This window comes from Xyrauchen texanus, chromosome 19 (assembly GCF_025860055.1).
Source record: "Xyrauchen texanus isolate HMW12.3.18 chromosome 19, RBS_HiC_50CHRs, whole genome shotgun sequence".
NCBI lineage: Eukaryota > Metazoa > Chordata > Actinopteri > Cypriniformes > Catostomidae > Xyrauchen > Xyrauchen texanus.
Window position 1 is genome coordinate 3209980 of NC_068294.1, and position 23354 is coordinate 3233333.

A 23354-nucleotide genomic window follows, 5' to 3' on the forward strand; every position below is an offset into this window, starting at 1 on the left:
TAATCCGATTAACGAATACTGACAATTACATTTAAGCTCATATTTGGGTTGCACAATTTTTTAAATTATAATATTTGTTTAAAATACATTTTAAAGCATGAATTATGGTCGTAAAGATCTGTTTGTGTTATTTTCTATATCTGATGGGCATACGCCATACAACAGTGTGAGTGTAAGGGAGAAACTTGTGGTGTTGAGTGTATGGCTGTGTTAAATGAAGAAGAATTTAAGTATAATTAATCATATTGACCTACTGACACATAAATCATGGGTAGTATTAAAAGTGACCAGTAGCACTTTGATATCGTCTGCTGGTGGAATCCCCAAACTGCAAATGCAGGAACTCAATTTTAGACATGCGCAGAGAATAGAAGTGCTTCTCAGACGTCTTAACACAAGGGCCTATTCCTCAGAAAAATATCAAATTGCGATTTGCTCCACTTCCACTACATTAACATAATACAGTAAACTCCCACAGTTTGTTTGCATACACCCACAGATAGCACAAACACTCCCACCCATGCCCACTTGTTCGAAAACTGCGCTTAGAATGGCGCTCTCACGAAAATTGGAGAAGACGCAGTACACGGTCATTGCGCTACTTTACTTTAGAAAATCAATTAATTAGTAATGTAATTACTTTTCAGTTAAGTAATCAATAAAGTAATCTGATTATAATTTTGAGATATATTTGGTAATTTGTAGTGAATTACTTTTCTGAGTAAATTACCCAACACTGATTTTAGGTATTTTAAAAGTGCAAATTCAAGTTCAAGGCAGAATACTAAAATGAAAGATAGATTCTGAAAGCCTGCAATTTCACAATTCTCTCAGTGTTTTATTGATGTGTGTAACTGCTGTGGACAGGTAAGAAGAACAAACTGAGGCTGTACTACCTGTCCTGGCTGAGGAATAAGATCTTGCATAATGATCCAGAGGTAGAGAAGAAACAGGGCTGGACGTCAGTGGGTGAGCTGGAAGGATGTGTCAACTACAAAGTCGGTGAGTCTAGGACACTTCGATTTTAAAAGATGACTTAGTTTTAATTGACTCTACAAACATCACTCAAGTAGTCTTTTGAAAGGCCTTGACTCCTTTTACTGCAGACAGAAATTCAGCAATCAGAAACTTCATGGGGAGTTCACCAAAAAGATATTGTGCCCACTCATTGTCATTTATTTGCACACTCTATCTGCGTTGCTTTAAGGAATTCAGATAAAGGCACAAATACACCCAATCTTGCAGGCCATTTCTGAGTGCTGTTGTTTTGAAAAGAATGACGATGACTTAATGTAAATACTCACGGCGCAGTGCTATTTCAGTACATTTAGCATGGTCCAGCTGGATTGCAGGTGCACGATGAATAAGATGCAGGTTTTTGCACTGAAATGCAGCACATTGCAGTACTGTAATGACTGAAGGACTGATGCTTACTGTGGAATGTGTTACTTTTGTTGTTTGATAATGTTTTCTTTCAGTCATATCTGTAAGGTTACGTTTACTGGTTGATTATCATTTAATTCACACTATTATCTTTAATGTGATTCTAGTTCGCTATGAAAAAATAAAGTTCCTGGTCATCGCTTTGAGGAGTGCAGTGGAGATCTATGCGTGGGCTCCTAAACCATATCACAAGTTTATGGCTTTTAAAGTAAGTCTCAGACATTAGTAGAGGTCATAGAATTCCTGTATGACCTTTCACATTCTCACAAAGCTTGTCAAGAAGATTTCTGGCTCTTATTTCAAACAAAAATATCATTCGAAAATACATTTTTACATTTTTAAATGTTTAGATTTTGCCTAACAAAGTCCATTTTTAGAAGCATTTAAATGTAGTTTTTTTGTATTGTGGCATTTGTTCATTAACATTAAGCACATTTTCCCCCAATTCTCATTATGATGCAAAAAAATCATTATTTATATATATATATATATATATATATATATATATATAAATACACACATCACCTCACCTAATGAGGCAGTTGTGATCAAAACCATCATGGTCAAAACTACTTTGTGAAGTTAATCAAAATCCATCTGTTTGCATTTACATTTTGATGTTATTCCATTGTTAAAAGTAGGCTGGTGTAATGATAGGTATTGTAATTGGGTTTGTGTGTAGAAATGGGTCATTTTCTAGTACGTGTCCTACTTCACTGCTGCCCTCAGAGACCTACTCCACTTCTGACGTTTACATTTAACACACAGTTGTCGTACCCATTTTTATAGAAATGGAAACATAGCATGTTTATTAAATGTTATTGAAAACTGTTGATTTTTCTGAAATCAATTTGTTACCTGTAGCAGCTGTATTAGCTCACTCAGTTTTGTCTCTTTTTGTTTATTTCCCTATTAATTCCCTACGATTAAATCATGGTTCTTCTTTATCTTTGATCAGTCATTTAGCTCACTGCCTCAGAAACCCCTCTCTGTTGACCTGACGGTGGAGAATGGACAGAGGTTAAAGGTCATATATGGGTCTCATTCTGGTTTTCATGCCATTGATGTGGATTCAGGTTCACCCTTTGATCTGTACCTGCCCAATCATGTGAGTGCTCCAGCAAACATAGACCTACACCACTAGAGACCATGAGTAAACAAAATCATTCATTGCACAATGTATGTCCATTACATCCACTGAAACAAACAGAAACATGCAACTGGGCCTCCTCAAGAGACAGGGTTTCTCAACTATGGGTTAAATATAACTGGTGGGCATAATTATATTAGTTATTTCATTACAAAAAAATAGGTTTGCATTTGTCAGGTTTAGATAAAGAAGATTACCATTACTTGAAATATCTTCAAGTAAATATTTTTCAAGAAATATTTTAAGATTTCTCCAATATCAAAGAGATACTCATTGTAGCCATGTGGGAACTTCTGAACAAAACTATTTCCTGGAGAACTTATTGCTGTCCTGGTAGACCATTACATCCTGACTTGCATAGCAACCAGCAAGCAGAGTGCCATTTTTTGTGTGCAATATGCACCTTTACTATGGTAAAGGTAAATCTTTGCTCACAGCTATCTCTTCAATTAGAGACTATGGGCCTCTTTCATGAAACTTTTGTAAATATATGAGTAAACTGCGTGTAAAATTGGCCTTCCAAAAAACTTTCCGCCGGATTCACAAACTCTTCGTACTCCCCTGATTTGTTAGTAAAGCGTGTGTATGTTAGTGAATTCCAAACATTCGTAAATAGGGGGCGTGTGCACATTCATTCACAATTATCATAATCCACGCCCATGAAAATGCCATATAAGGAAGGCACCAGACTTGCTAGTAAATGTTGTTAACATCTATGCAGAACAGTAATGAAATCCTTTTCATGAATAAAGCGCATTCACTTCATAAAATTTTGCAAACACAATAGAGTCTCAAAGGAAGTGAGGACTTACTGTCATCTCATGTTTTTGCTGTCATATGACACTCTCTTGTGAATCAAACAGTTGAAGAAATCAATAAAAATGGTTTGACATGAAAGTAAAACATGTTCAGTTTACGCCCCGTCTCTGGTTCAGTTAGCAGCACATAGCCAGCATCATTTGTAAACTTCTCGGGTAAATCGTGATGGTAACAGTGATATAGGCTACTTGCAACCGGAAGAATCTTCCGATAAATGAACAGAGGCTATTAATACTACAATGTGCAGGCTTTTTCTGTTTTTTCCCCTTTGTATTGTGTACGAAGCTGCCTGCGATTTGTTTATTTATGGATTTAACAGCATTAGCATTGGCCATATGTTATCATCTGAACGCAATTTACCAATGCATATATTAAATTATGAAACCTAAAGTATAGAGCTCATATAAAAATAAAATGTCCAATCAGTCACATTAGAGGGCATTCATTTTCTCAAGAAAAATCGAGCACTTCTGCTGTAGAAAACTATTAAGAGATTAAAAATTAAGAGAATTATGAGATAAGATTTGGGAAAAAATTCTTCTTTGAAAAAATTCATTCAAGCAGTAAAGATACATTTGTAAGTATAGGCTAATCCTCTTACAACATTTGTGAAATGTGTGCATTTAAATGCGTTGTTTATGTATGCTCATGTTCATCTGAATTCATATAAATTGTTTTCCATCAACCAAAATACAATAAATGTAATATAACCATCCACCTTATAGTTGATTTGTTAGTGGAGTATTGTGATGATATGGAGCTGTATCTCTCTACAGCACTGACAGTCCACACACCCACACAACAGTGTTTGTGCTCTGAGTGAATCAAGAGCTGTAGCGCACACCCACGACTGTACTCATACTCCAAACACCACTAAGGTATCCCAAATACTCTAGTTACCCTACAATCCATGTGTGTGTGCTAGTTTCTCCAAACTCATCTCTAGTACAAAAATATCTCTCTGCAGCCTTAGACCCATCCAAATGACCTGTTATTTGACAAGATTTTTTTTCTTTTTTAATAACATGCTGTAGTTAAATTTAGCATGAGTTTGCAGTGCGCAGCAGAACTGGAGGCTGGGCGGCACTCCATCATGTAGCCTCCATATGTACGTTTTCTCTTCACATTCTTTCAGTTACTCTCTCTCTCTCTCACACACACACACACACACACTGCATTAAAGGCACTTGTGGTTGCAATTTGCCGTCTTTCATGCAGTTGTTGTGTTTCAGTGGCACACTCTCATTAGTGAACTCTTTTTTTTGTGGACTTCTCTTGGCGTTGGGTAATTCTGCCTCACACTCTTGAACGCACACCACTGTCTGTTCGTGGCAGTGTGTTTGCGTGGTCTGTGCTGATGAGAATCCCTCGGCGGAGGATCAAGATCGCGCTGCGGCTCTGGGTGCCCGTGTTGATGCTCAGGATTGTGGTGGCTCTTCAGAGTGATAGCAGCACAGTGTGTGTGAATTTATCCCTCAGCCAGGCAAGTACAGTGACAGGTGTGAGTGTGTGTGATGTGTTAATAGAGGAGCAAGTACTAATGATTCTATTCAGAGATTTTATTGTCAAGAGTTTGGTTTTTAATTTCTAATAAGTATTTCGTGCAAGTAATTAGAGGAAGTTGTTGTTGTTTTGAGTTCCAGGATACATTTAGCAGGCTCTTAAAGTTCACTCAGAAATGAAGATTCTGTCATTATTTTCTCACCCTCATGTTGTTTCAAACTGGAATTACTTTATTTAATGGAACACAAAAGGAGATGTTAAGAAGAATGTTAGGGGCTTCAGTGCATCAAGCACCAATAGGTTTTGGAACCGAGAACCGGTTCTAGTTCAGAGTCCGATTTATTCAAAATACAAAACCGAATGATTTTCATGAATTTTGGTTCCGTTAACGGAAACACACAGTGTATTGATTCCTGAACAAATGACTCTTACGAGACGGTTCTTTTTAGTGAAACAAAACCACTTAGACATCAATTGATGTGGTTACTAAATTATTCTTATACTGATGCTCAAGCATGGTTGGGGAGTAACGGAATACATGTAACGGGATTACGTATTTAAAATATTACTAACTGAATTCCACTACAGTTACATTTTAAATCATTGGTATTGAGAATACAGTTACATTAAAAAAGTATTTTGATTACTGAAGAGTTTACTTTGCATTTTATTGTCATTGTCATTGAGCAGACAGAGAAGTATGTTTGTAGTAAGTTTGTAGCAGATGAAAAATAAATAAATCTTGTGTAAACTGTTAGCTTTATGCTAAGCTAAAATGCTATTTCTAGCACGTTACCAGACACGATCATATTTATTATCAAGAAAATTCACATTGGATTATTATTTATTTTTTATATTTTTGCCCTTTGATATTAGGGCAAAAATCGTTTATTTGTTTTCCTGTAAAAATATCTAAAAATCCTTAAAACAAGATCAGTTTGATTAATCTTGTTTTAGAAGTAACACTGCATAAGATATTTCAGTTTTTCAGATAATGTATATTTAACATGTATTTTGTCTGACCGTACTGGCAGTTTTTATAGTCAAAACAAGTGAAAAAATCCACCAGTGCTGGAGTAGTAATCCAAAGTATTTAGAATACATTACTGACCTTGAGTAATCTGTAGTGGAATACATTTCAAAAGTAACCCTCCCAACCCTGTGCGCAAATTATGAGTGTCCAACTCTAAATGAAATAAGAACTGTTGAAGTCTCACTAGCCTAAATTATAACATTAGAGTACAGAACACAGTCTAAACCAGGGGTGACAAACTCATTTTAGGTTGAGGTCCACATTGGAATAAGCATTACTGTACAAGGGCTGAACTGTTAATACATGTGTATACAGTGGGTACGGAAAGTATTCAGACCCCCTTAAATTTTTCACTCTTTGTTATATTGCAGCCATTTGCTAAAATCATTTAAGTTCATTTTTTTCCTCATTATTGTACACACAGCACCCCATATTGACAGAAAAACACAGAATTGTTGACATTTTTCCACATTTATTAAAAAAGAAAAACTGAAATATCGCCTTAAGTTTGTTACAATTTGATTATATCATTACAATGGCACCCATCAAGGGGTGGGATATATTAGGCAGCAAGTGAACAGTCAGTTCATGAATTTCATGTGTTGGAAGCAGGAAAAATGGGCAAGTATAAGGATCTGAGCAACTTTAACAAGGGCCAAATTGTGATGGCTAGACGACTGGGTCTTGTGGGGTGTTCCTTGTATGCAGTGGTTAGTACTAGTGGTTGACCGATATATCGCAGAGGCCCATAAATCAGACGATGCCGATAATTTAAAAAGTCTGAATATCACCCGATTTATCAGTCTCTGCGATGTATCTGTCGACCACTTGTAAATGTTCCTGTTTGGCCAATATTTTTTTTCTTGAGGGCGCCAAAAATCGCGTGTTTTCATGTGAAGTGACTGAGACTTGTAAACGACCAGTCATGGTTTGTTTTGTTGTTACGTGCATCATGTTACTGCAATAATAGACATAGTTAGATAGATAGTGCAACAGTCTCATTTAAATGGTCCACATCTCAGATGCGTTTGAGCTCATAATCTTAATGTTTCATTCTCCCTCTCTCTCCTCATCAGTTCCCTTTAACTTTTAACTGTCATGTCTAATGATGAACTGGCAAATATCAATAAAACTTCTAATATTTACTGTTTGCAAATTTGCAGATATCTTGCTTAAACCGATGCAATTCACAAACCTCACGAAAATCCAGTGTTTCTTCTCATCGAGCGCCCAACTATTATCTTCCTCTAAAGCGTGTATTCCATCAGCCAGAATCAAAACTTCAGGATCAGGATCAAAAGTTCCTCTGATTCACAAATCTTGATGCTCATTGATCACAATACAAGCTGGCGATCCAGGCTGTTTAAATTATCAGGAGATTGCTGCTGCTCGCTGGATCCACACAAACGCATGAGTGCAACCAAAGTCTTTCTAGCAAGTCAATCCACTGTTGATCCAGTTTGAAACACTCTTGGGAGGCTTTTTCCAGTCATGAAAAAACAGCTCCAATCTACTTGAATGGGGAAAGACCAAAATCTCCAAAATGGTTGGTCACGAATACGATCAAGGAACATATTTCAAACCAGCAGTAAAATCTGACAACACTGGTATCATAAATGGGGCTTCTTTACCTCAGATTATGCAAAAAAAAAGGGCAATTTTTCCAGCTTTTATAGCTAATAATTTGATTGACAGGCAATGCCTGTATCTAAAAGGTGATTGGCTCTTTTACCTGTAAGGCAGGACTTCAATTGGGCATTCTAAAAATTTGAATTTTCCCCATTAATAGTATTAATAGTAGTGACTTGTGTCTGATAAATAGTCTCTGGTGCAACTTCAAGGTAAAATCACTTCAAATGCGCTATGAATAAATGCTTTATACACTATGTAATTGGTTTGATTCTGTATGTTTGGAGTAAATGCGATTGCTAACGTGGACATGCCATGCATGGTTGCTGGACTACTGTGTGTACTGTTATTTCTTCTTCCGAATATATTAACAATTTCTTCATGTGCAAATTAATTACAAAAATTTGATGACCAAACAGAAATCTACCATTTAAAATACAATATCATTTTGTTTAGATTGTTTTTTTTTTTTTAACAGCAGTCACAAAGTTTTTGTGTGAAATGGAGTAAATATAGTGCTAAATAAGAGTTTATAGCAATTTTATGTTAAACATTTAAATTTTATGTTTTACCATATTCAATTTTGTGACCTCTTCAATGTATCGGCTTATCAGCCACCCTGCTCTCTGGATATTGGCATGCACTAGCGAGTGAAGGCTAGTCTGATCCCACAGAAGAGCTACTGTAGCAAAAATTGCTGAAAAACTTAATGCTGGCCATGATAGAAAGGTGTCAGAACACACAGTGCTTCGCAGCTTGCTGTGGAAGCCGTAGACCGGTCAGAGTGCCCATGGTGACCCCTGTCCACCGCCAAAAGCACCTACAATGGGCACGTGAGCATCAGAACTGGACCATGGAGCAATGGAAGAAGGTGACCTGGTGTGATGAATCACGTTTTCTTTTAGATCATGTGGCCGGGTGCGTGTGCATCGTGTACCTGGGGAAGTGATGGCAGCAGGATCCACTATGGGAAGATGGCAGGCCAGCGGAGGCAGTGTGATGCATTGGACAATGTTCTACTGGGAAACCTTCGGTCCAGGCATTCATGTGGATGTTACTTTGACACAAACCACCTACCTAAAAATTGATGCAGACCATGTACACCCCTTCATGGCAATGGATTTGCCTAATGGCAGCGGCCTCTTTAGCAGGATAATACATCCTGCCACACTGCAACAATTGGTCAGGAATGGTTTGAGGAACATGACAAAGAGATCAAGGTGTTGACTTGGCCTCCAAATTTCCCAGATCTCAATCTGATTGAGCATCTATGAGATTTACTGGACCAACAAGTTCGATCCATGGAGGCCCCACCTCGCAACTTACAGGATGTAAAGGATCTGCTGCTAACGTCTTGGTGTCAGAAACCACAGGACACCTTCAGAGGTCTTGTGGAGTTCATGCCTTGATGGGTCAGAGATGTTTTGGTGGCATGTGGAGGACCTACAAGATATTAGGCAGGTGGTTTTAATATTGTGTCTGATCGGTGTATATATAGTATATATGTATAAAGCATAAATCATGAATGAGCTCCACCTGTGTGCCACACTGGTCTTGTGTTCCAGTTAGGGGCGGCAGGAGTATTTGAGGAGAGTAGACAGTGGCAGACGAGAGAGAGAGTCGCATGAAGTTGTCTGTGTGTGCATGTCAGTGTTGTGTTGCTGAAAAAAAAACTTTTGTGTTCTGCTGAAAAGCGGCCTTACTGTGTGCGACTGAAAAGCGCAACAATAAAAGTCTAACTGTTTTGCCAAGCCGGCCCCAGCATCCTCCTTTCCATAATTGTTACAATCATATATTACAATTATAAAAACATATATTACAAGAATTTTTATATCCTCTTATATATAACCTCTAATATTTATCCTTAAACCAAGCTGCAACTATAACTGCCATTATTGCTGCGAGAGACTTGCACAAACTTCACAGTGGGATGAGTTGTCATGGCACTGTTTTATAAAGGTTTTAGTGCATCAAATTAAAGCTGATAGAAACGCAAATTATCACAAAAAGTGTTGATAATATTTTTCTCTCGTTTAACTCAAGCGCATAAACTCTATGTCGATACTTCAAATGTCGCAAAAACTGGTTTGGAAACACTTTTTGTCAAGACAATTGGCATTAACGCAAAAATGTAGTGTCACATCACCGAGTTACCCCAATCGTTAATCATGACGACGGTATACATCCTTGAAAGCCAATTAAGGATTGATTTTAACAGGATATAGATCTGATGCTGCAAACATGACACTTCCAGGAGTGCCAACACAAATATCTCTTATCATGCACCTGTCATTGACAAGTGCCAGGAGAACATATGAATGGCCACTGTTTGTGATTAATTTAATCGTGGTAGCCACCCGTTTATTTATTACATTTGCTTTTACACACCATTCAAAATAATAGATGGCAGTCATGGAATTAGTCCACAATACAAAAAAAACTAAAAACAAACATAAATTCTATGCACAAACATGTTTTAAATGAAAAAGAAATACACAATACAAGGAGAAAATATCAGTGTGCTTTTTTGGAACACTAACATATAACTCAATTCTATAAAATTATTGTTTAGCTTACTTTTGAAAAAATGTCAGCAAAATTCCCTGTATTAAATTAAATAAATTACCAAATGAATAAAGCATTAAATAAAATTGTTAATTACCAAACAAATGTTCTGCCCTTCAAGACTATAAACTATCAGAATTATTTGTTATTTGTTATATGATTTACATTTCAGAAAAGTAGATTTTGAACATTTAAAAACTTTTAAATATTTGAAATGTAACCCTCTTTACCTCGGATCGCATTTGCTGAGCTTCTTCATAAAATGTAAACTCGATTATGCATAATTAATTTTAGATGACAATCAAGTTCAGTTGGTCATTAAAAGTTGCTGGACAAATATGCGGGACATAATTTAGTTGTGATGGAGATGATTTCTATTAGATGATTCTTCAAAATATTGAATATCAGGAATGTATCATATATGTAAACCCTGATATAACACCTCATCACTGTTTCTTTAATATCTGTGCACACAGCATATACACATCCTTATACTATGACTGAAAGTTTCCCCACTACTTGATGCAGTTTGCCAGCTTGAACAGAGCATGACGATTCGCTTTTGGGTCAGAACCGGTGGCAACCTGAGACAGGCGCAACATCAGGACCAATATTACAGTCCTATCAGAAGAGCAACTGTTCCCTTTTGATTACAATTCCATCTTGGATGGAACTGGCTAATTTCAATGAATTGTCTCAATAATCTCCCCATTTTACCAAAACTTCAGAGGAAAACAATTAGGGGCATCTAGGATGCGAATTAGCGATAAACACACATTTCTGAATGGAAACGGCTTCAGGGCAGATTTATTTTGTGATAAACCAAAACTTATGCGACAGTGTTTTTTTAGTCATAACGTCATCACGCACAACCTTTTTATAGATAAAAGTTAATTTGAATGGAAATAGACAGAAGAAAATTTCGCAAAAATTATTTTCAACATACAACACTGCGAATTAAAATGTTTATCTGCCCTGCTGTAGCAAAAACGTTATGTCATAGCACGCATGCCCCAAACGCCCGTCATATGGAGTGTACTTTGACAGGCTCGTGTTCGACTGTACGGAGACGTTGAACGTTCGTGTAAAACTTGAAGTATACTTTGGGCTAAGCCATTACAACAAAAATGTGAAAAAAGCCCAAGTCAGTTGCGTGGGAAATGTATTTATACATGATATTTATGAGTGCAGAACAGTACACTAAAGCTGCACACGAGATGTTGGGCACTCTAGCGACATCTGTGGTTGAAACCTAAAATTGCAAGGAAATTTGACATGTGTGATTCAGCACTGCTCTTCTGGTGAATGAATCTAAGGGTTTGCGGTTACCTGGACATTGCCTGTGATCATCACTCTGAGATATTCACAAGCATAGCCGTTGTCATAATATGCTATTTTCATGTTAATATTATGTTATTTGTTTAAACATTTACAATAATACTACAATAGTTATGCACGGCAAACAATAACAGTGTAATATAAAAAGGAGGATTCAATAATGATGGGGTTGAAATATTCTTTAACATGAAAATAATGCAGAAATTAGCAATATACAACAATTACAATAATAAACAGTTTATTTAATCATTTCTTTGTAAATGGTTCATTATAAACAACTTGAGATTAGCATACATTTTTGGGGAAATACCCTGTACATTTAGTGGCTTTTAGAAGCAATTTTAAATTGCCCTTTTACCAGATAAAGTTTAAAGTTTAAATAGAGTAGACAATGGACATTGACAACAACTTGTGCATTTCTGTGACTGGGGTAAAATAAAAAGAAAACAGCAGCACACACACTTAGAACACACACAGTGGCCATTCACTTCCCTAAGTGTGTAAAGACACACTTTGGGAACCTCAATACTGGAGCAAAGTTATCAAATACTCAGAAGTCATGAATATAAGTAAACGTGTTTTATTAAGTCATGAAAATCATTATAAGCTTCAACAACCCTACCAGAAATGATATCCAAGCATTATAGTTCAGTTAACAGTTAAACATTCATTAGGAGAATGATGTCCTCCTAATGTGGGCAGTGGTGGCTCAGTGGTTGAGGCTCAGGATTACTGACCAGAAGGCCAGGGGGATTGTCCCTGTAATAAGTGCACTGTAAGTCGCTTTGGATAAAAGCGTCTGCCAAATGCATAAATGTAAATGTCCTGCTGCTGTGTGATGATATATGACATTACAGTAAGACAAACAGACAGCCAGACTGTCACATGGATGGATTGATAGAGAAAGAACAGCAAGAAAGAGCAAAAGCATATTAAAGGCACTTTGTGAGTTTGTTTACATAAAAAAAATATAACTTTTGACAGTTGGAGTTTGAAAATAATGAGCATTCTGCTGTCCCGTTTGGAAATTCTGGTTTTTCTAAGTTTTGATCCTCCATTGTCCGATCAGTTCAAAAAGACAAATCAAACTATTCCAGAACAGCGGCAGTTCTGTGGACGGAAACACTTGTTGATGAGAGAGGTCAACAGAGAATAACCAGACTGATTTAAACTGACAAAGTCTACAGTAACTCAGATAACCACACTGTACAATTGTGCTGAGAAGAATATCATGTCAAAATGATACTCTGAGATGCGGGCGGGTTGGTGCTGTTTTGGTGGCACGAGGGGGACCTACACATTGTTAGGCAGGTGGTTTTAATGTTGTGGCTGATCGGTATATAATTATCCTTAGGGTCTGATATTTGATCAACCTGATAATGCCAAATGTAATGTCAGATTTTACCAGTAAATTTATACTATGGTAAACATTATGTTACCGTATAAGCATACCATTAATAAATTGAACATTTCATCTGTGACAGTACTATTTTAAAACTTACCATATTAATTAATAAAATACTTCAAATGTATGTAATCAGTGACAGTGTACAAGCATATGTATCTAACATAATTATTTATTTTTCAGCTGGGCAGAATTATTAATATTTCTATTCTGGGGTCACCATTGCCCTCTGCTGGGTGTATTTTTAGGTTTACAAGTAAAGGAAACTGTTTGCATATGTATTGAAAGTAATAATAATAATACAAAATTTGAATTTAACTTTTCATGATTCAGGCTTTGTTTGATTAATATGGTTGGATTATGTTTGCTTGTTTATCCAAGAGCTATATACAAAAAATATGATGATAGTGAAAATTTACTTTAGGGTAGAATTCACAAACATTATTCAGATTTAGGAGGGTTTTGAACTAAATGTTTGAAACCAGCATACTAAACCTAATAAAAGTACACATTTGCGCAATTGGACTTTTGGCTCCAAATCTTAAAGTTACTTGTGACAACTAGCCCCGGTCTGCCCTTTGTTCTTTTTGCAGACACTGGACAGGTTTATTAATGAAGGCAGTTTTTCTGTTTGATAATAGGCAGTCTTTGTTTTATGTGTGTGTTTAGATTCAGGGTGTGATTCGGCCTCATGCCGTCATCATTCTGCCCGGCAGCAGTGGGATGGAGCTGTTGCTGTGTTACGAAGACGAGGGCGTCTATACTGACACCTATGGCCGCATCACCAAGGAGACGGTGCTGCAGTGGGGGGAGATGCCCGCCTCTGTCGGTGAGTTTCACAGCTGCACGCTGCATTGGGAATATTATGTAGAACAGATTAACTTTAAAAGGCTTCAAAATGTACAAAATGCTAGAAACAGACATGGATTACAAAGATTCCAATGAGTGCTATGAATGCAGCTGAATTTTTATACCAATATTTTATGTTTGTTTCTCTATTTTAGTTGTAAAGTGTTATGAGATGAGACTCTCTGATCGCATTATGGCTGCAAGTGATATTATTTCCATTGAGATTCAACCATTAACTAAGCAATATCACACAAGCTAGAGTGCGATTTGGCCCTACACCAGCACTGCTGTGATTCGGCCAGGCATGGCCTCGTCTCATCTCATAACACTTGAACAAGTACATTTTAAAAAAATTAGGAAAAACCGAGAACATTCTTAAAAAACGCATTTGTGCATGGAACTACTTTTTTATGTGACAAATCAGAATATGCCATTGCTGGTTCAAACCAAATGATGCGTCCAAGCATTCGTTAGTAATTCAGAAATGTCACTTTAGTGTGTGTGTGTGTGTGTGTGTGTGTGTGTGTGTTAGAGCGAGAGATAGAGAGAGACAGAGAGAGAGAGAGAGAGAGATGGAGTATGTGCGATCACCTTTTGATGATGCTGTAATCTGTTTGTCAGCTTTCTGAAGATAATGTCATTTTGGTGAAATGCATCCTGTTTTCTCAGTGGAAAAATAGTGGTCCAAGTGGGGGTATTCCTCCCTATTTCGTGGTAGCTGGTGCGCAAATGTCTTTCACTATAGAAACCTCAATCTCCATTTTGTCTTTTCCAATGTGGAAAGTCCAATAAGTCTTGAGTTTGCAATTAATCAGTCTGTTGTTTGATGAGCCTTAATGCTGAAGTTGTTAGTTTAAAGATGTTTAATGTTATTTCCTAGCTTTGGTAGTGTAGTAGTAATCAGAGCGATCATGTAGTGCTGATGAATGAAAACACTGACTGACGCTGACTCACTTCATGTCACAGACTGGCTCATATAACACACAAAAATGGTCTTTTGCAGTATCTGCTGGCTAAAATCTGTAATGTCACAAAAATAAATGTAAGTAGACACATGTAGCTCTTAACACACCTGCACTGCTATTACATTTTAGGTTAGAACCGAATGAACACAAGCAGAGTGATACAAACATTAAAGCATCAGAGTGCTGATGTTTTTGGACATCAGAATTCATGGAACATCTCTCATCCAATCAGATTCGGGGACCGGAACTAACTGTTGTATATTTGTGTTTAAAGAACTTTCTTAATAGGATAGTTCACCCAAACATTATATTCTGTCATCATTTGTTTTCATCCGTGGAACACAAAAGAAGACGTTAGTCAGAATGTTAGGGACTGAAAGTCTCAGTCACCATTCATTTTCATTGCATCTTTTTTTCCATACAGTGAAAGTCAATGGTGACTGAGGCTGTCATTCTGACGAACATCCTCTTTTGTGTTCCAAAGAAGAGAGAAAGTCATACGGGTTTGTAACATTTAGGGAGAGTAAATTATATTTTTCATGTTTGGATAAATGATCCCTTTAAGGAAGTTCTTTAATAACAAAATATGTACAGTAAATGTGACAAAATAAGAACAAACTAAATAAGTGATTTGGCTGGATGAGTCATCTTTCTACTTGCTACATTAAAATGGATTTGAGTGTGGAGAATACCAAAGAAGTCCTTCTAATCTGATGGGGAATTTATTAAACAGTTGAACCACTATAGTGTTATTTCAGTACAACAGCCTGTGTTCTATTCACTAATTACCCACAATCTAGTTTAAGTAGGAACAATCAGCACTGAAATTGTGCAGTGTCTAGAGTATTTAAATTAAGTCATTACCATACCTTTCCGCACATGCGCCGCCCTTTTATGCAAATTATGCTCATTGTAGATTGCGCTTGATTCAGAAAAATTGCCTGCCTCAGATGAAAGCAGGGGGTAAAATGATTTTATTTTTAAAGAGATGTGTGTGTATTTTCTATCAACCGTATAAGCAGTAATCAATCAAATAATAATCAAATTATGGAGAACAGCATTATAACCTAGCATATATCCAGATGCAAGTTGTAGTGAAGTGCACTTTCGCTATGTTAAAGAGATGATTCAGATGTCTGGATGTCTGATGCTGTTCAGTCCAGTCCAGTCAAAGTGTGTCCAATTATGCATCCTATGCTATATAGTGTTCAGAATTGTCCCACAAGATCAGAATTGCGCATGCAATTGTAGGTAATTGTGTTTGTGCTGTTGCCTGATCTGCATAATTGCATTAGTGTATCGCTGCTTAACCAGCACAGAAAGCACATGCAAATAACCTGTGCTTTTCCAGGTACAATTCATTCTTGGTGCATTCCCCCCTGAATGAATGTTATCAAGTGTTTAAAAAAGCAGGTGATCTGTAATGGAGTTGTATTTAATGGTTTTAATATACATTTTGATAAAATGCATCACTCTTCCTGAAAAGTTGTTTAAATCTTCCTTTTAGCAGTGGGACTATTTTTCTAGGCAGATAATCTTTTGGATATGCATTGTCATTGTAATTCCTGTGGGTGGAGATTACTAAATTTGATGCTGTTGATATAATTTGTAATGAACTCATTTCCTTATGCTCTCCAGCTACATTTCTTACTTATCAGAAAGCTGAAGGCACTTGTCATTTTTTGGCAATACAGCTTCAGCACATTATTTGGGATCGATGCATTGTGAATTTAAATTCAGCCATGTAGTGTCCCAGAACTTTGGTGCAATTCTGACGATACAACCTTGATTGCCATGTGGGAAAAGAGGCTCGGGGTTTCCAGCCAAGGTTGATGTTCCTCTGTGATTGTTCTAATCTGATGACTTTTAAAACAATCAATCGTCTAATTGGGCAGTTATTGCAATGATTAATCATCAGCTCTTTTGCTGCGTTCGATTCAAAGTTGGATGTGGGATATTCCTACTTGATATCTCCAATCTCAGACCATAAATGCATTCCATCGCCAGATGCTCGGAAGATCATGTGTAAGGAAACAAATGCTCCCGTTAGCTTAGCAGGTGTTCGACTGTCACCAGAGACATCTTCTAGCAACCCAATTCAGAAACAATGCTGTAACGCTAGCATTTGTGCTACAGCTGTCAAATATCAAAAGAGAGTAGCATTTTCCATGTTTTGTATGCCTGTCTCTGCTAACGTTTGTTAAACAAGCTTTAATATAATGCAATTTAGGAACTTTGACTCATTGAAAGATATTATTTAAAGGTTTAGTTCACCAAAATCTCTCATGATTTACTCACTTTTAAGCCATCCCAGATGTGTATGGCTTTCCTTCTTCAGCAGAAATGGAGATTTTTATAAGCATATTTCAGCTCTTTTTGTCCATATATTGTAAGTAAACAGGTGCCATCAGTCTGCTGACTGTTTGATGGTCCAAAAGGCATATTTAGGCAGCATAAAAGTAATCCACACGACTCCAGTCGATCAGTGAATGTCTTCTGAAGCAAATCAATAGGTTTGTGTAAAAATAAGCCACACCTAAGAAAAATAATTCTTTATTCTTATGCCAGTGCAGTAGGAAAACAATGCACTTCTCTGAAAATGTTAATATTTTCTGTGGTCTAGCTCCTCAAGTAAAAACGGTATAACTCCTTATTTAAAAAGGCAGTTTTAGATATTTAGACTGGAAAACCAGCCCCCCCCAAAAAATATGTTTTAATGTATAGTGGGCTAAGACTACCCTCTCTCACCTTTTAGTTCAACTTGATTTCGATCCATCTTTAACTGACAAAAAACAAACTCTGTCTTCTTTATACAGATGTGTATCTATGATTTCTTCATGAGTAGATACACAGTGTCACATATATTACGATTCAAAACCATCACATTATCTGAAGCTGCAGCAAACGCAGTCTGAGAAAAACGAGAGTCGAGTGTGTCTGTGCCAGGATCAGTTTCAAACTCTCGTGCACTGTTTGCGCTATTTCACGCGACTCATGACCGGCTCTGACCGGCTTCCTTATTGTTTGAACTTTATTAAAGGTTGTATTAAAGATATAACACTATGTTGTTTCCTTTTTAGATGCTCTGTAATGCAAGTTTTGCTCCAGCATAAAGTCAGCTCCACTTTCTTTCACGACACTTGATTTTGCATTTACTTATTTTATATTTTTGTATAATTCCTTTATACTTTGTGATCTACATTACCTTAAACTGTTCAGAAAATTTGGAGTGGATCTGGACTGTGAGCTGTGTCTTTCTATATGCCTGTCTCTATTTTCATCATCATTAAAGTTTCGAATGACCTCATGTAATCTCTAATGTGATAAAACGACTATTCAACAAGAAAATATTTGTTGACAATTTTTTATGATCGATAATGTCGTATTCTTCGTATTTATGTAACTGTCAGTTAGCAGTTTTCTCCACTATACACAATTTCCCTGCAACATTTGTCTAAATAACTTTCTTTTATGGTTCGCGGCTGCATTGAGCTGCAGTAGTGGAGGTTCCCTCTTACATCGTATTCTGGGATTCCCCCAGCGCACTTGGTTGCAAACGTGGATGCGAGGAACATTTACATTTCGTAATTTATCAGAGGCTTTTATCCAAAGCAACTTACAAATGATGAACACTGCCATGTCAGAGTAGCTGGATTAATATACACTCACCTAAAGGATTATTAGGAACACCTGTTCAATTTCTCATTAATGCAATTATCTAATCAACCAATCACATGGCAGTTGCTTCAATGCATTTAGGGGTGTGGTCCTGGTCAAGACAATCTCCTGAACTCCAAACTGAATGTCAGAATGGGAAAGAAAGGTGATTTAAGCAATTTTGAGCGTGGCATGGTTGTTGGTGCCAGACGGGCCGGTCTGAGTATTTCACAGTCTGCTCAGTTACTGGGATTTTCACGCACAACCATTTCTAGGGTTTACAAAGAATGGTGTGAAAAGGGAAAAACATCCAGTATGCGGCAGTCCTGTGGGCTGAAAATGCCTTGTTGATGCTAGAGGTCAGAGGAGAATGGGCCGACTGATTCAAGCTGATAGTAGAGCAACTTTGCCTGAAATAACCACTGCTACAACCGAGGTATGCAGCAAAGCATTTGTGAAGCCACAACACGCACAACCTTGAGGCGGATGGGCTACAACAGCAGAAGACCCCACCGGTACCACTCATCTCCACTACAAATAGGAAAAAGAGGCTACAATTTGCAAGAGCTCACCAAAATTGGACAGTTGAAGACTGGAAAAATGTTGCCTGGTCTGATGAGTCTCGATTTCTGTTGAGACATTCAGATGGTAGAGTCAGAATTTGGCGTAAACAGAATGAGAACATGGATCCATCATGCCTTGTTACCACTGTGCAGGCTGGTGGTGGTGGTGTAATGGTGTGGGGATGTTTTCTTGGCACACTTTAGGCCCCTTAGTGCCAATTGGGCATCGCTTAAATGCCACGCCTACCTGAGCATTGTTTCTGACCATCTCCATCCCTTTATGGCCACCATGTACCCATCCTCTGATGGCTACTTCCAGCAGGATAATGCACCATGTCACAAAGCTCAAATCATTTCAAATTGGTTTCTTGAACATGACAATGAGTTCACTGTACTAAAATGGCCCCCACAGTCACCAGATCTCAACCCAATAGAGCATCTTTGGGATGTGGTGGAACAGGAGCTGCGTGCCCTGGATGTGCATCCCACAAATCTCCATCAACTGCAAGATGCTATCCTATCAATATGGGCCAACATTTCTAAAGAATGCTTTCAGCACCTTGTTGAATCAATGCCACGTAGAATTAAGGCAGTTCTGAAGGCGAAAGGGGGTCAAACACAGTATTAGTATGGTGTTCCTAATAATCCTTTAGGTGAGTGTAGAACAGTCTATATTTTAAATTGCTGTATTCTAGTTGAGTGTGTGTATATGTGTGTGTGATTTTTTTTATTTTTATTTATTTATTTATTTCACTCTGTACTCCCCAAAAACTTTGAATCTGTGCCATTTGACTTGTTGATATGATGCACCAATACATCCAGTGATGTTAGTGTAGTTCAGTCATGAAAACTCTTGGAAAGATTTAGCATGTCAAAGTGGATATGACATATTGATAGGGCATTGGTCTTGGCGGACTAGATCTGCTATGCTCCTGATGCTGCTGTAGTAGTGTAAGTACAGAGACTTGTTACTGCTAGAATATACACAGACATGCTGCATCAAGTCCCCCAAGTAGCAGATCTAGATACGTGGAGGTGGAGGGTTTCAGAGAAAACTCAGTTTTTTTACTTGGCTTACTTGCAAAATGAGCAAATTCAAATGTTATGTAAAGAGGGAGTACGCAAATTGAACATTACCCAATTACACATTAAAGGACCTTATAAGCTTACACCATGTGAGCTGATTGGCTTGACAAATCACATGTGAGCGAGCTGATTGGTTTACAGATAACAAGTTCAAAGAATCTATCAGCTTTTTCTACTGAAAAAGGCAGGCTAATCTCTGAACATAAGAATTTAACATAAAATATATTTATTTGTAACTCCTCCATTTGATTTCTATTCTGATATTTTATTTCAGCATACCTTCAGTCAAATCAAGTGATGGGCTGGGGAGAGAAAGCCATTGAACTAAGATCTGCCAAGACTGGGAGTCTAGAGGGAGTCTTCATGCACAAAAAGGCTCAAAAACTGAAGTTCCTGTGTGAGAGGAATGATAAAGTATGACCATTTATTTTCCAAATGACTGTATTATTTCACTCTGAATGTCTCCATGTAATTATCCCAAAAAAAATTGTCAATGTTTAAAGGAATAATTCATCCAAAAATGAAAATTCTGTCATTTGCTTGCTATTAAGACATTCCAAACCTGTATGACTTTCTTTTTTTTCTATGAAAGACTTAAGGAGATGCACATTCTTGCTTTAAATTTCTTTTGGGTGAAATATTCCTTTAAATACCCAATGAAACTGCTTTACAGGTGCAGTTTTATTTCCTGTGTTTACATATTTCCTATTGAAACAGGAAGGCAGAACATATTGAAGGGCTCATTGTTTTTTTTTTAAACAGCCAGTAGCGCGAGTAAACCGTGTTTTTGGGCTGTTTTCCTGGAATCTGCTTAAAGTCAAACAACAATTTTGTATTTCATGGGGTCTTTTAAAGAGGTTATATACATGACTAAAAAGCCCTTTAAATTTGATCATTAAAAGTGAAATATTATTTAATCTACAAATGTTTCTCGACAGGTGTTCTTTGCCTCTGTTCAGTCTGGTGGATGCAGTCAGATCTACTTCATGACATTAGGACACAACTTACTCTTCAACTGGTGATTATTTTTGGTTTGAGAACTTTGTGGGGTAAATCAGTAAACTATCTGAATCCCACAGCCACAACATTAAAACCATCTGCCTAATATTGTGTAGGTCCCCCTCGTGCCACCAAAACAGCGCTAACCCACATCTCAGAATATCATTCAGAGATGTTATTCTTCTCTATCTTCTGTTATTCTATCACCAACAATCATGCCACGGTCCAAATCACTGAGATCACATTTTTCCCCATTCTGATGGTTGATGTGATCATTAACTGAAGCTCCTGACCCATATCTGAATGATTTTATGCACTGCACTGCTGCCACATGATTGGCTGATTAGATAATCACACGGATGATTGTTGGTGTCAGATGGACTGGTGTGAGTGTTTCTGTAACTACAGAAATAGAGGTTTTAATGTTGTGGCTGATGGGTGTAAATAACTAACTGTTGTACTGTTGTACAATCAAACACTGTAGCATTTTGTTTTTGTGGAAATTCCAACACCTCAGAATTGAAATTATACAATAATACAAAAGTAGAATCGGGGACATACAGCATTCATTTGGGGGGTTTCAAGCTGAAATATTTAATCATATTTTAAGTTTAACATAAATCACAGTTTAACTTTTTTATATATATTTTTTGTTTATTCTCATATTGAAAACCAAACATAACTTGACACATAACAATATATAAAATAGAACAAAAGTTTTGTTTAGATTTTAGTGCAGACCAAACATTACATATTTTCTTTGGCCATGCTGTATTGAGTCTGAACTTGCATCTGATTTTGCTTTATATCTTGTCAGCATGAGAAAGAATATTAAAACCTGGCAGATGATATATTCTTCTGTACACTTATGAATTCATCTTTTATTTGTCTTCTGTGGTCACATTATTATATCAGCTCCAGTGTGGCCAAAAATGCCAAATGCTTTCCCTTTTCTCACCATATTTCATAGAAGTTCATTAATTTTTGATTTGGAAGCATCATAATCTTGTCTATTGAGTCTAGACATCCACTAGTTTCTTTAAGTACATCTATACAGTAAAGTTTAGCTTGTGCTTTGTTTATTTATTCATAGATCTTGCTTATTAGTTCAAGCCACAGATGTATGAGGTCAATGTTTAGGGATGATAAACACAAATTCATAATTCACAAAGTCACTTCATTTTTGAGCAGATCAGCTAATTCATCAAACTGTACATGTGTCAATATAGCTTATGTTTATAGGTTTTGTAGCTGGCCAATATAGTTCATTTTGCAGATGTGTGACTATATAGATCATTATTTATATCCATTGCAATGTATATCATTCACCTGATTCCCCACCATGGTGCCTTAATAATCAGAAAGTTTAAATGATATGCTAATTATACTGTATTGCTCATTATGTGTGTTACCCAGTAAATGCGCTGGTAAATGTTAGAGAATAACAGAGCCAGTGCTGAAACATTTTCGTTATATTATAGGGGAAAACAGTAAAAAAGGTGGGAAGCGTGGTCATGTGTGGAGAAGACGATATAACAAGTTGTGCATGGATGTGGGGATGTGAACATGTGTAGAGGAATGGGTTTAGTTTAAATGGAACAAATAAGTGGAGCCAGAGAGCATGAACAGTAATTAACACAGTGTTAAAGAAAGTCAGATAGTCAATGGTTAACCAAGGATGTAGCATGAAACAAAGAAGGATTAGCACTGGCTATTTTATTCAGTGATATTTGGGAAAGATTCATTCAAAATGAATTTAAGCACTCAAAACTCTTCAATTTGTTGAGACGTAGTGAATAACTGGGCATAAAATACTTTGAACCATTCCTTAAGAATCCTATTGTATCCACTTTACATTGCTTTATACAGAGTGACTTATTAATATTATTAAATTAGATGTTACGCTTTCATTTTCATTGACGATTTCTTTCATTAATGAAATAATAGAAAAGATAACAGTAAAATAACTATTTGTTGTTTCACTCTTGGTCACCATGTGAAGACTTTACTGTCACGTAGTCCTTCATTCATGTGAGCCAGCGAATAATGTAAATGTATACTTAATTGTACCTTCTCTGTTGTTACATAAATGTACATTTCCTGTATAAAGTTTCATAGACAATTATTTAGCTAGCATAATGGACAGTACAGTACAGGAATTACACTATGTATAAAAGTGTTATGCTTGTCAAAAACCTCTTTTGTTTAGATTGTGTAACAATATAGACAAATGCATTTAACTTTATGTATATATTTCGTGTGACTGGACTCAATTATAAAAAATCTATAAATGTACTCATTAAACCAAATAAATGTTTTTAAAAGTTATTTCCACATTTTTTGTATTGTT

The 23354-nt window shown here is 36.8% G+C and overlaps 1 protein-coding gene across 3 annotated transcripts in view; it reads left to right on the forward strand.

Annotated features, from left to right (window-relative positions):
• The window catches only part of si:zfos-2326c3.2 (mitogen-activated protein kinase kinase kinase kinase 4), a 79962-nt gene extending 56630 nt beyond the window's left edge, over positions 1-23332 (forward strand). For all 3 annotated transcript variants that reach the window (XM_052149331.1, XM_052149332.1, XM_052149333.1), the window contains exons 27-32: positions 868-1002; positions 1551-1651; positions 2402-2551; positions 13555-13714; positions 20280-20419; positions 20944-23332. In XM_052149331.1, coding sequence (XP_052005291.1) covers positions 868-1002; positions 1551-1651; positions 2402-2551; positions 13555-13714; positions 20280-20419; positions 20944-21027 — 770 coding nt within the window. In that variant the 3' untranslated portion in view covers positions 21028-23332. The remainder of the gene's footprint in view (positions 1-867; positions 1003-1550; positions 1652-2401; positions 2552-13554; positions 13715-20279; positions 20420-20943) is intronic.
• Positions 23333-23354: the final 22 nt, after the last annotated feature.